The sequence below is a fragment of the Elgaria multicarinata genome, chromosome 10 (assembly GCF_023053635.1).
Source record: "Elgaria multicarinata webbii isolate HBS135686 ecotype San Diego chromosome 10, rElgMul1.1.pri, whole genome shotgun sequence".
Lineage (NCBI taxonomy): Eukaryota > Metazoa > Chordata > Lepidosauria > Squamata > Anguidae > Elgaria > Elgaria multicarinata.
The window spans coordinates 49,353,761-49,367,491 of NC_086180.1; the positions used below are offsets into that span (position 1 = coordinate 49,353,761).

Sequence of the window (13,731 nt, forward strand, 5' to 3'; positions counted from 1 at the left end):
GAAATTGGGACATCTACATGGGAAATGAGCATCAAAATTTACAATGAAAAGAAAGATAACAGTGTCAGTGATTATATGATTTTAAAATATCATGCAGGAGAGCGGTACAATTGTCTAGTTCAAACATCAAGTACCCTAATGCTCTACTTGAGTTCTGCCCAAAAGACCAACATCTGCCCACTTTGCTAATAAGCCAAATCTCTCTGTAAATCAGTCTCAGATGTTCAAATGTACTGTGCATTTCCTGCTCTCCTGTTTCTCTAGAAACTGCCTTTCCGTCTCATATTTTTCTGTTCTACAAACTGCTTCACCTGAATTTTTACATGCATTTTTTCTTATTCTTTCATTCTGCAAAGTACTGAAGTGAACCTATTCTCAGCCTCTTTGGTATCAAAACTACACTTGATACACCTCGCTGCTTTAACCTTTACAATTGACAGTGCACCTAGATCATCTAGCCATTTGGCTGCTTGACAAGCAATGCGGAATACATTTATTCTGTTTAACATTAGAACAAAACCTTATCAGATGCTGGAAAACATTTTGCTCTAAAAAGGTAATGCAATAGTAAAAAAAAGGAATAGAAAAATAGTTTAATCTAATAGATATTCTATTTGTGACCGTGGCAAGGATGATATGACTTCAGAAAATGCTTAACCAAAATTCTAGTTCCACCACTAGAATATAATTGTTGTTAATTATTGCCTTTGAATGAAGCATCTCATCTTTGCCAAAGTTATATTAGAATACAGATCTGGGTAACATCTAAAATGATTTATGAATTATATCCTGTAATTCTACCTAATGCTATCCTATACAAGCTAATCCTTACTTCATACAATTTCTTGATTCTAACATGCTTTGAATGGTGGTAAGGGCATCCCAATCAAAAACATTTTTAGAACATAAGTCAAATAATTTTTGACTGTTCTGAGTTAGAAAGCCTGCAAATAAAGGCAGTGAACCTAACTGAGATACATTTTTGATAGAACAAAGTTGCAACAGATTTTAAGAGAGAGATAAAAGTTGTAAATGGCCATGAGGAGAACAAATTCAAAAAGGGGACAAGGAGAAGAGAAATGGACAGAGGAAACGGCTTATTAGTTGAAACTAGGGCATTTAATGGCTGAAAAAGACTAGGATTCAAAGGCATGTGTTTGCTTCTGCATGTACAATGGAGTTTTCAGCATTCCCCAATTCTTAGTACAGCCTCTTGCACCCTACAAAAAGCTGCACCTGATGACCGGAGACTGTTCCAACCAGTATTTGACACAGCATTAAGGCCTGCAGCAAGCACAACTCCTTCATTCATATGTACACTGAAACTTCTTATGTAGGCATGGTTTTTTTTAGATGCTAGTTGAAAATCAATTCCATGATTTTAATGAAACCTGTAACAGCAGGTTAATATTAGTGCTCTCATTTGATTTCAATTTTACTTAAATAATTAACTCTACCTAAAAGATAACATGAAAACTGGTTATACTCCAATCCCAACATTTGTTCTTGTTTTAAAGTATTAAAACCTTTAACTTTAGAAAACATTAAAAAGGGAAACTTACTTGTACCTTCTATCAGTAGCTCTTGCCCATGGCTACCCAAGAGCGTACGAGAAAGAAAAGGAGCAAAGTCCACAAATATCTCCCTCAGAAGAGGGGCAGCCTTTTCCAGAGCATGCTCAAGCCTCTCTGTAATACTAAGAGATGGACAAGATTAAATGTCTGAAAAACCGAAGAAGCTAACATTCTGCAAGGAAAAAATAAATAAATAAGCAAAAGTACAAAATTCATCGACATGAGTGGCCAAGCTAGTGGCTAAACTGTGTTTCATTTCTATTTGATTTACAGTAGCAGTGATAGAAATCTAAAACTTCCTATTGACCTCAAAGGAAAGACGACAAGAGCAGAAGTGTAGAGTGAATCCCATAATTACTTAAATAAATAGGAAAGTGACACATCCTGGTTCAAGAAAGTTAAAGGTTTTGTTTTGTTCTTTAAATACCTCATGTTTGAAGCAGAATCCTCAGGCACAGAAGAAACTGTAGGAACAGATGGTAATCTTGAGTTTGATGATCCACTGCCTGTAGAAGAGTTTTTAAAAAAATAGAGCTTACATAGCATATGAACTTATGAAGCGGCGTTAAACTGAGTCAGACCATTGGTCCCTCCAGTTCATTACTGTTTATTCTGACTGGTGGCAGCTCTCCAGGCCTCAGGAAAAGATGTCGACCAAACCTACTATCCAAGATATTCATAACTAAAGATGCCAGTGATTGAAACATGGGAGTGGCTACATGCAAAGCATTTGCTCTGTCACACTGGGCTATGGCTCTTTCCATATTGGCAAAGGAACTAGGCAGGCCTAGTGGATGCTCTAATTCCAAGCTCTTCAAATATGCACAAATGGGCACGTCAACCTCTGTATTAACTTGTGCATTTTTATTTGCTTTATACAATTCACCTCCACCCTCTCTAGTTTTGCAACACTTTTTGAGAAGATTTGTGATGCTGCTTAGTAAAGCGGCTCTGGCATCAAGGACTTACAATTCTCACAAGGTAGCAAAATAATGCAAAATAATGGGAACATTCCTCATTATTTGTTTAATTGTCCAACAACACAAGATATTACACAGAAATAACTTGTTGCCTTGCTAAAAATGGAACAAAATGGTCAGTTTCAACAAGGACCTAATGAACAGTATCCAATTTGGTGCTAGTGCTAATGTGCTAGCCTAAGAAAGCTCTAGCAACCAATAACACCAACAGGTTCCCATTGTACTGGCATTGCACTTAGAAGTCGCTCATGCTAGAGCCAAACTAGGTACTGCCTTAAGATTTTGAGAAGAGTTGCTACTTTTCTTAATGACACTAGCTAAGGTCCACACCAGATTTCATAAGGCAGACGTAAAAGGTTTTATGGAGAAGTTTAAGTGTTTAAAAAATTAGCTTTGTATATTTTATCCTTAGCTTGGTTAACAGCCACTTTTATAAAAATTGGAAATACGTGGAATTTTATGCTTAGGTTAAATTCATTGATTTGGGATTTATTAATTATTTCCTCTCATCTACATTTAATTTGTTCACTTTCACTTTTATAGTACATTGGATTACAGAATCCAAACAAAGCAAGGGGCAGCATTTTGTGTAGAATATTTCTGTTATATTGTCCAACACAGACCTTTATGTCACCAGAAGCGTGTCTGGTCCATGATAATCTTGACTTACTGAAACAAGATCAGTTCTAAATATCAGGACACCATGAATAACACTCATTTTGTTCCCTCTTCTCCCTTGAGGTGAATTACTCTGCCAAAAAGTTAAGAACCATTAGTAAAGGAGACCAGGGCAGAATCTACACTACTGCTTATAACGGTTTATAATGGTTATGACAACTGTTCAGGCCCAGGACACATTACATATACAGTTTTCATATCGTTTTAAAAGTGTTATATCCTGCTTGGTGTAGATCGGCCCCAGTATGGCAGAGTGGGTAGGGTAGAAGCTACAAAACTATTCTCCCCTGATTAAGATAAACCTGTTTCACAGTAAGAGTGCATCCGTGTTCTTAAAACTTCTTTTCGCTTTTCGCTGTTGACAGGTATCAGATGTTGGCATTTAGAAATGCTGCAGCACATAATTAAATGGATGGTTGCTAAAACTTTAAATGCGGAAAAGAATCAAATTCCATCTAGACCTCGGACTACCCAAATAGGATATCTACATTCCTCAACAAGGGTTAGGCAGGGAAGCAACAAAAAGCCTGTTGAGTGTTTCTAAAACTTGGGTGACACTGCCCCAAGTTTTGGCTGCCCTGTTTCAAAGAAGTAGCAAAATGCCAGTCATTACAAATCTCTAAATTTCAAGAATCCATGCAAGGTGGTGCAATGACCAAGTAGAAAATTATGGCTGTGTTATACATGAGGAATTAACATTGAAACAGAATTCCTTGCACAGTGCCCAAGCCAGTCCACATCTAAGATAGCATTTGAACCCAGGTTCAAGTTGAACACAAACCCATGGATCATGTTGGCATTATTTTAGAGAATCAATATTAGTGAATGCATTATTGAACATATATCAACCATAACAGAATATAAATCAATATGTTATAACTACTGTACCACTAAAACAAATACTAAAAAACAAAAAACTTACATCATGCTAGATATGATTGTTAAACTATATATTGAATTCACCAACTTTTCAGTGTCAAATTTCAGGACATACAGTCAGTCATGGTATCTGGTATTTCAAGCATTATACAACACAGTAATGCAGAAGTGAATCTTTCAAACTTAGCTGATGTCAATTCTAACACAGATGTAGAAACAAGAAGCCTGAAATAGCAAGTTATAGCCTTGCCTGGAATGTTGGTGCATGACTCAAAATATCAACACTTATTTCTACTATGCTTTTAAATTCGTAAAAGATAGATATTACCATTACCACAGAGTTCAGAAGGCAACACAGATCTGTTTTATTGAGGGGGTGGGGTTTTTTGGGGGGTTGCTTTTAAGTTGTTACCAACTTGACCCTTCAGGATGCATCAAGCTATACATCTAAAGCAGGAATATTAAGTTATTTGAAATATCAGCTCCTGGTTTTGGACATTAAGAGTAAGGAACACGGTTTCTGGTTACTCTAACTAGCTGGAGAACTCAGTTTATGATAGGAAACTTGGCCTACTTCCAATAAAATGAAGGTTTTTTTGTTTTTGTTTTTTATTGCAGCACATGCTGCTTCATGTCACATAACCCATGCAGCTAGAATCAGATGAATATAAGCAGCAGCATAACACATCCATTTAGGCAAATGCTTTACCTTAAAAGGGGAAAGAGAGTCCATACAATGGTCTCATACTCAACTTAAGTCCCTAGTAATATAACCATTGATTGTAACTTAGTGATAATATGAAATGTTTGTTAAGGGACTTGTCTATACCTAAGAGTGTAGAGGAAGGGAGGGGGAGGATTGTGGACTTACCTGCTTCCGCAATCCTCCCCCAACATCTTGACAGCCGTGCAACGTCCCGCAATTTTTTTCTCTTCAATGGAGATGGAGCTCAATTGCACTCCACCGCAACAGTAAGTTTAAAACAAAAAACAAAAACCTGTACACACTCCCCCCATGGGCATGGAGCCTCCCTGCACAGCTCCATGCCCATTTTCAGAGCTCCACTACTCGCAGGGAGGAAAGGAAGAGGTGGGAGTGGCAGACATACTGCCCGCGGTCCACGGGATGCTCCCAGGATTGCGGGAAATATTGGGTTTTCCGCAATTCCCAATATCCCGCAGAAAGCCCGTGGCTGTCCCCACTTGCCCCTGGGATTCCCTGTGTGCCATATGGATACACAGGGACCCACACGAGACCAGCCAAGATTTAATGGATGGAGTAGACATGCCCATTGAACGCTAGTGTATTGCCCCATGGAAATTGTTCTATGGCATTCCACAGGGTTCTATTTTATCCCCCATGCTTTTCAACATCTACATGGAACTCCTGGGAAAGGTTATCTGGCCATGTGGGCTGAGATGCTGCCAATATGCAGATGACACCCAGGTCTAGCCCTCCGTTTCATCTAATGGTACTGGTTCCTCTCTATTCGGCCCTGGTTAGGCCTCATCTAGAGTATTGCATCCAGTTCTGGGCTCCACAATTCAAGAAGGACGCAGACAAGCTGGAGCGTGTTCAGAGGAGGGCAACCAGGATGATCAGGGGTCTGGAAACAAAGCCCTATGAAGAGAGACTGAAAGAACCGGGCATGTTTAGCCTGGAGAAGAGAAGATTGAGGGGAGACATGTTAGCACTCTTCAAATACTTAAAAGGTTGTCACACAGAGGAGGGCCAGGATCTCTTCTCGATCCTCCCAGAGTGCAGGACACGGAATAACGGGCACAAGTTAAAGGAAGCCAGATTCCAACTGGACATCAGGAAAAACTTCCTGACTGTTAGAGCAGTACAACAATGGAATCAGTTACCTAGGGAGGTTGTGGGCTCTCCCACACTAGAGGCATTCAAGAGGCAGCTGGACAATCATCTGTCATGGATGCTTTAGGGTGGATTCCTGCATTGAGCAGGGGGTTGGACTCGATGGCCTTGTAGGCCTCTTCCAACTCTGCTATTCTATGATTCTAATATAAGTGAGGTGGTTGATGTTCTGAACCAATGTTTGGGCAGGATAATGGACTAAATGAGGTCCAATAAACTGAGACTCAATCCAGACAAGATGGAGATACTTGTTCTGGGTGATTCGCCTGCCTGCCAGAGTGGTGTTCAACCTGTTCTAGAAGGTGTTACACTCCCCCTAAAGGAGCAGATTCATAGTTTTGGGGTGCTCTTAGATCCACCATTGTCACTAGAGGCATAGTGACCTTGGTGACTCAGAGAACCTTTCATCAGATTAGACTGATATACCAATTATAATCCAACCTGGACAGAAATAGTCTATTAAGAGTTATTCAAGCTCAGGTAACCTCTAGTTTGCATTATTGTGGTACATTATATGTGGGGCTGCCTTTGAAGATGGTCTGGAAACTTCAGTTAGTCCAAAATAGGCCAGTTAAAACTGCTAACTAGGACTGGCTGATTTGACTATATTACCACTATATGCCATCTGCATTGCCAGTCTGTTTCTGGGGTTAATTCAAAGTGCTACTTTTAACTTTTAAAACTGTGAACTACTTGGATCCAGATTACCTACTTGGACACTAAGGTTGTCACCAGAGGCCTTCTTCCAGGTCCCCTGCCAAATGAGGCAAGGCAGATGGCTACAAGAGAGCGGGCATTTTTAATGGTGGCACCCTCGACATGCAATGTTCTCCCCAGGGAGGCTCACTTGGTGCCCACATTATGTACTTTCTGGTGCCAGGTGAAGACCTTTTCTTTTCCCAGGCATTTTAAGTACCTTTTTTAGTGCTTTTCTATCATTGCACTTTTATCTTGCTGCTAGTTTTACTTTGATTTTAAGTGCTATCATATTTTTACTCCTTGCTGCTGATTTCATTTTTGTTTATTTTGTGCTGTTTTATTGTTTGTATTTTATGTTTTTAATGTATTGTACACCAAAGATCTTAGATTATTGGGCAGTTTAAAAGTGTAATAAATAAATAAACAAACAAACCAATGCTAGTTATTTCAAGAACTGGTTTGTCTAGTTGGAACATTTAAAACAACTGCCTGCTTTAAATATGTGTGAATGATATAAATTAAAAAGCCCCTCAGATTGACATATATTCCCAACGCACTCCTGTAGCAAGAGGTCCATAGTCTCGGCTACTTCAGAAACCATAATCCGAAATAACAGATTTCTTTCAGCCAACTGAGATAGCTAAAAAATGTCAAAGCACAAAAAATGTCCGTTACGTGTTATTCCATAAGTGACTTTGGAGCACTATTTCATGTAAATGCTCTTTGGATAAAGGTATGAAATGTAGTTTCCAACTGAGCTTTCATTTAAGGAATGGCTTTTGTGCATTTAGGGGGAAAGAGTCATTTCAGAAGCATGTTTTCATCTAAAGCACACATGCAAGTAAGTGCGGTAGCTACTTCAAACATGTGGAACCAAAGTGACTTATCTCTCTTATCCTTTCACTGATAAACTGGCTCCTTCAAACTGACAGTTTTACAGACATTCGCAAGGACATAAAAGAAAATGCAAATAGATCATCTGTCTAGCACCCTTCTAGTGAAAGCTTATTGTTTATTCAAGGTCCCCAAGGGTCTAAACAAATAATGTCTCTAGCAATAAACTGTCCTTAAAAGGAAGTGCTGCTCCCAAAAACACTTGCATGTCTTTGAATGTACATATGCAAGGAAAAGTGATACCTACTGTGCAATTTAATGACAAGGCTGCAGCTACTAGAAAACATGTTTAATTCTCTCTAGCAAGGTTCAGAAACAATGGGTTTGTTTTTAAAAGAATATATAGTTAGGTACTAATTTAGTTCAGTTATTGAAAGGTTTCTGTGCCAATGTGGATTCTAAAAAGAGAAAGGGTTAAACAAGCAGGTATAAAGTATCTATTACTCTTTTTAGAAAAAGTCTTTTGCAGGCCATATAAAATCAGATTTTGCTGAACGGTAGTGCAATTGTAGGGCAGTATTATGTTGGTTACTGTTCCACCAATTTTTTCATCAATGTTGCCGCAAAATCATTACTCTTCATCATAGCTCTACAGCCAAACTATAAACTTGGGGTTGCCATAAAAGTTCCGTTGTTACACATTTGCTGCATGAAGCCCAGGCTTCTCACCTTGGATTTGCACTTCTGTTGTGGGAATATCATACCTTTCCAGCACTGGATATACTATTGGTGCTGGGAAAGATGCTATTGTGAATCCTATTTGGAATGTAGTTAGATAAGTGAGCCATGGGAGAAAAGTCATTGCTTTTGTGGCAGAGCTGCCAGAAAAGCTGGCTGCTCTAATGCTCTACTATCAGAGTTCTGATTAATAGCTTTGAATAAAACAGTGGGGCTAATTCAGCTAAAGCTAAATTTTGCTATTTCACATTTTGCTTACAATAGCAAGATATTAATTAATTAATTAACAGCCAAAGCTATTTAAAGTTTATTTCCTTTAGTTATTTGGAGGCTTTGGTTCTTCCTCTCCAGAAATGGAATACAAGTCTAGCTTAGTGGTGTGTCTGTGTGTACCATAACCAGCCCCTGGAGCAGGATTATTCTGCTGGGTAGAATCAATATCAATATATAAGTGAGGTTTAAAGGAACTACTGCATTAGGATGAAATGTAATTAGGGTGATGTATGGACAATTCGAGTAAATCTTAAAGGACTAGTTATTGTTCAGCAGCAGAATGTCACTGAAGGTCCTGTATCTCCAATGGGCCTGTTTAGACGACACAATTAACTACCCTTGCGGGGCTGTCTACAATTATGAATATGCAACTATTAGCTAGGGGTTGCCATAGCTTGTCGGGGTATGTGAACCTGGCCAGGGAGGGTTATTTGAGGGTTAAACAACCCTTGCAAAATCCTAGAACAGACCATGGGTTATGTTAGGGTTGTTTAACCCTCAAATAACCCCACCCACCCCCGACTCTGAGCTTGGTCTGCATGACATGACAACCTATGGCAATCGCTGGTTGGAAGCTACATATTCATAACGGTAGACAGCACTCGCTGCAGCCACTCAAAGGTTTGAATTGGCTCCAAGTGTGTAAATTCTGCTGGAGAGAGGGGGTGTTTACAGTCCCATGCAGACTGTGTTTGCATGTTACTTGCATGAGGATGATCAGGAAGCAGAAGGGAATTTCAGTTCCCATTTTCATGTGGGAATGTTAAAAAATGTGACCTGCATGGGGGAGACGCACAAGCTGATTTTTCATCCCAAGCCTTCACATCTTTCCCACACAAGGATCTTTCCAGATGTTACATTAAATGTGTAAAGCAGGAAAATGACTCATATTTTCTGGTCTTCTGCAAGAAGATATTGAGCATAAGTATATACATGAGGCCGCGTATTTATTCTTCTGGCACAGTGGCCAAACTTACAGCCAATTTGGACATTACAAAGAAATTAAATGCAGAAACATTTATGACTTATGCTTCTTTCTGGTGTTTCCGATCTAAAGCATTGTGGCTTGGCTTCTTTAGAGCGAATGAGCAGATGAACCATAAATATGAGCTATAGCATGGTTCTTTGCCATTTTATTTTTGACAACATGTCCCCATTTCCTTTCACTTACCAGGAGATCCCCCTGTTACATTTGGGGCTTGGGCAGAATCCAAAGAAGAAACCACACTAACTGCATTTGTAGGCACGTTAATCGTAGCTGCAGACGAAGCCACTGACTTCTTCGGTGCCACAACTACACTCCTATGAAGAAGAAGAAAATACATTATTGAACATCTTTTAAACCTTTTAAGGGTGACAAAACGTATATTATAAAAATGTGCAATACATTGATATTTTTGCAAACCCTTCAGGTTTGATGATTCGCACAATGCCTGCTTTCTCTTTTGCCAGATTATTATTATCTATTATTATTGCTTTTGCCAGAAAGACATGGCATATGTCCTATGCTTACCAACATTGTTATATTCAGCAGTCACCATTGGAGGCAGTGTAATTTCAAACAAAGAAATGCTTTTGCTCAAAGTGTTTACTTAAATTGAAACTTGCTTAAGAAGTTCAATATGACCATGTCACTCCACTTCTGAAATCTCTTCATTGGCTTCCAATTCACTTCAGAATCCAATATAAACTTCTCCTGTTGACCTTCAAAGCTTTCCACGGTCTAGCTCCTTCCTATCTCTCCTCTCTCATCTCACACTATTGCCCCGCTCGTGCTCTTCGCTCCTCTGTTGCCATGTTTCTCACCTGCCCAAGGGTCTCTACTTCCCTTGCTCGGCTTCGTCCCTTCTCTTCTGCTGCCTCTTACGCCTGGAACGCTCTTTCAGAACATTTGAGATCTACAAGCTCAATCACAACTTTTAAAGCTCAGCTAAAAACTTTTCTTTTCCCTAAAGCTTTTAAAACTTGATGTTGCTCGGACTTTATACTGTTAGTTTTACCCTACCCTGTGCCTGTTTACCCTACCCAGTGCCTGTTTGCATTCCCTTCCCCTCCTTATTGCTTTACTATGATTTTAGTAGAATGTAAGCCGATGCGGCAGGGTCTTGCTATTTACTGTTTTACGCTGTACAGCACCATGTACATTGATGGTGCTATATAAATAAATAATAAAATAATAATAATAATATGAGAGTAAACTATGTTTCCTTAGAACCTTCATTACCTAGTAACTGATTGCAGAAATGACAGACAAAATCAATGGCTGAACTTGTGGATTAATTAATACATATCACAGGACTATTCAAATTTGAATATAATCTAGGTTTCATGCATCAGAGACAGGAATTTATCTTTTATGTTACTACCATATCATTATGACAAACCAATTTCAATTAAATAGTAATGCTTTATTCCAAACACCTAAAAGGCCCAGTTAAGCATACGCTAAAGACACTTTTAATTGCAAGTTAGCTCCATAAACATGCAAAACCCCAGCTAATGAGCTAAAGAGTACAGCTGATATATTGTGCACTCCCAAAGCAGTGCTTCCTTTTAATTACCTGGTGTTAACTATAAGCCAAAAGTCTTCAACATTCAATTTATTTAATCACATCTTCTGTTGACAGTACTGTACGTACAGGTTGAAAGTATTCCCTTAATAGCATTAAACTGTTCAGTTTCTAAATAAAATGAGTTAAAACTGGCTTCAAATCCAAGTACGATAATATAAAAACTTTCCAACACTTTATAAATTTAATTTAAAAGGACATTTTTCTTCGTTTATTCTCATTTTAAGACCCACTGATTATTATAATGCTAAACTATGGGCAGTATCCAACACTGTCATTGCGCTAAAGCAAATTATGCAACACAATTTGAGTTAACACAATGATATAATTGGATACTGCCCCATATTTTTGATTTACTAACCATTCTGAACACTATGACCTGGTTTGCCGAAAAACTTGCTGATTCAAGCCCCCACTCATGTCATCCAAACCAACCAAGGGTGGCTTGTTGACATGGCTAACAAACTGGCCCACAGCCCTACAAGAAGTCCTGGGAGGTTTGTTAACTTATACCAACAAGCCACCTTCAGAAGATTCGGATGACACAAGAAGACACACTCAGAGAGAGTAGTTATGTAGGCATGCAACCAGCACATGCATGGTGTTTAGCAAACTACTGCGGCTTATTAATGACTGTTGTGTCATGTGAACTGGCATTATGAGTAGATATTCACCACAGATGAGGTGTTATCCACCATATCATAGTACAGGTGAGTGTTAAAGTTCACTATGCACTAAAATATGGAAGCCAAGAGACCATGCTTAAATCATGAATTCTTAAGAACATAAAACAGCCATGCTGAAACAGACCAACAGCCTATCCAGTCTACATACTTTTCACACAGTGGCCAATCAGCTGCATGTGGGAAGCCCACAAGTACAATATGAGTTCAATAACACTCTCCTACTCATGTTCTCCAGCAACTGGTATACAGAGGAATGCTGCTCTGAATAGGGAAGTACTAAATTATTTTCACATGTACATCAGATAGTACTAAAACAACTGCACTGCAATAGAAAACTCATGTTAGGAATATATTAACTTCTGCCCTCGTCCTAAATACAGTTATTCAAGAATAAGTATCACGAAGTTGAATAATTGATGCATAAAACTGGATTCATTACTTGCCAAATCTAGTATTTAGATACTTAGAATTAATGTTTTAACTTGAAATTTTCACCAAAAAAGAAATAATAATGATCAAATATGCATATAAAAATTAGAATTGTTTTGCCACTTCCCAAAAATGTAGACTGATTAGAGATGGAATATAGCTGTTTTTCAGTATATAAACTGATTTTCTCTCTTCGTTTCAGTTTGTTTTCAGAGAAAAAATATACTTCTGAGACAAAACTGATGTTTTGCAAGCAAAAATTGTCATACATCCCTACTTAATAGGTAATTCCAGAAAGTGATGCTTTTTTCTGTCTCACAGGAGCTATTCTATGAAAGTGTCTCATGTATTATTATTATTATTATTATTATTTCCATGTGTTTTATGAAATTTGGGATATATTTAGTTTAATGCAACTCTTAGCCATCTACCAAGACTGCAGCATTGCAAAGACAGCTTACAAAATAAAACATACATCTGTATATCAATATAACACATTAAAAAAACTTTAAGGATTAATTAATTTAAATAAAATGAAGCCAAAATGTAAATAACCCAACAAAAGCAGCATGTGTGTGTGTGTATGCATGTATATTATAGATAATAACAAGTTTCCAGTTAAAAGCCAAAGAAAGCAAAGAATGTTTTTAAAAAAATACCTTAAAGCAATAGATTGAGTCACCCATATATCTCTTGGGAGGGAATTCCATAGGGCAGCAGCCCCCACTAAGAAAGCCCTGTCTCTAGTGCTTGCCAACCTTACAAATCTTATTTTATATATTTCTGTATTTATTAAATTCCTTATGAAATAAATTTCTCCAGGCATTTCACATCTTAATGTCAAAGCAGTGAATAAGCCTTCCAAGAATGATGTTAACATAAATGCAGTTCCATAAGGTTGTAGGCAGTCTTTCAAATAAGTTGGACCCAAACTTATTTAAGGAATGCTCTGGTCCCCCACTCTGCATTCAGGATGGGCAAAAATACCCGTCTTTTGAAATTAGGTTTTAAAATTGTGATGGTTTTTAAGATGGTTTTTAACTTTTTACTATATTTGTATTTGCTTATCTTCCTTGTTTTAGGAATTGTTGTGAACCACCTTGGTTGATTCCAGAAAAGCAGTCCGGAACTGCAGTAAAATATAGTGGCCAGATTGAACCAAAAGGTTCGGAACCAGAAGGTTTGGAACCAGAAGGTTCGAACATATAAGACTGACTCTGGCCCGCTTGCATTGGCTGCCTGTACGTTTCCGAGTCTGATTCAAGGTGCTGGGTTTAACTTATAAAGCCTTACACAGCTTGGGACCAAAATACCAGACAGAATGATTCTCCTGACATGAACCTACCCGCACAATATACTCAACACCTAAGGTCCTCCTCCAGGTGCCTACTCCAAGGGAAGCTCAGAAGTTGGCAACATGGGAGAGGGCCTTTTCAGTGGTGGGCCCCCAATTCTGGAATGATCTCCCTGACAAGGCTCACCTGGCGCCAACATTATCTTTTTGGTGCCCGGTCA

General features: G+C 38.5%; 1 protein-coding gene across 3 annotated transcripts in view; it reads right to left on the bottom strand.

Moving 5' to 3' along the window:
- Positions 1-13,731, bottom strand: part of LRBA (LPS responsive beige-like anchor protein) — a 424,729-nt gene that overhangs the window by 294,669 nt on the left and 116,329 nt on the right. For all 3 annotated transcript variants that reach the window (XM_063136108.1, XM_063136109.1, XM_063136107.1), the window contains exons 31-33: positions 9,703-9,833; positions 2,002-2,080; positions 1,563-1,696 (exon numbers count right to left, since the gene is read on the bottom strand). In XM_063136108.1, the coding sequence (XP_062992178.1) occupies positions 1,563-1,696; positions 2,002-2,080; positions 9,703-9,833 (344 nt within the window). The remainder of the gene's footprint in view (positions 1-1,562; positions 1,697-2,001; positions 2,081-9,702; positions 9,834-13,731) is intronic.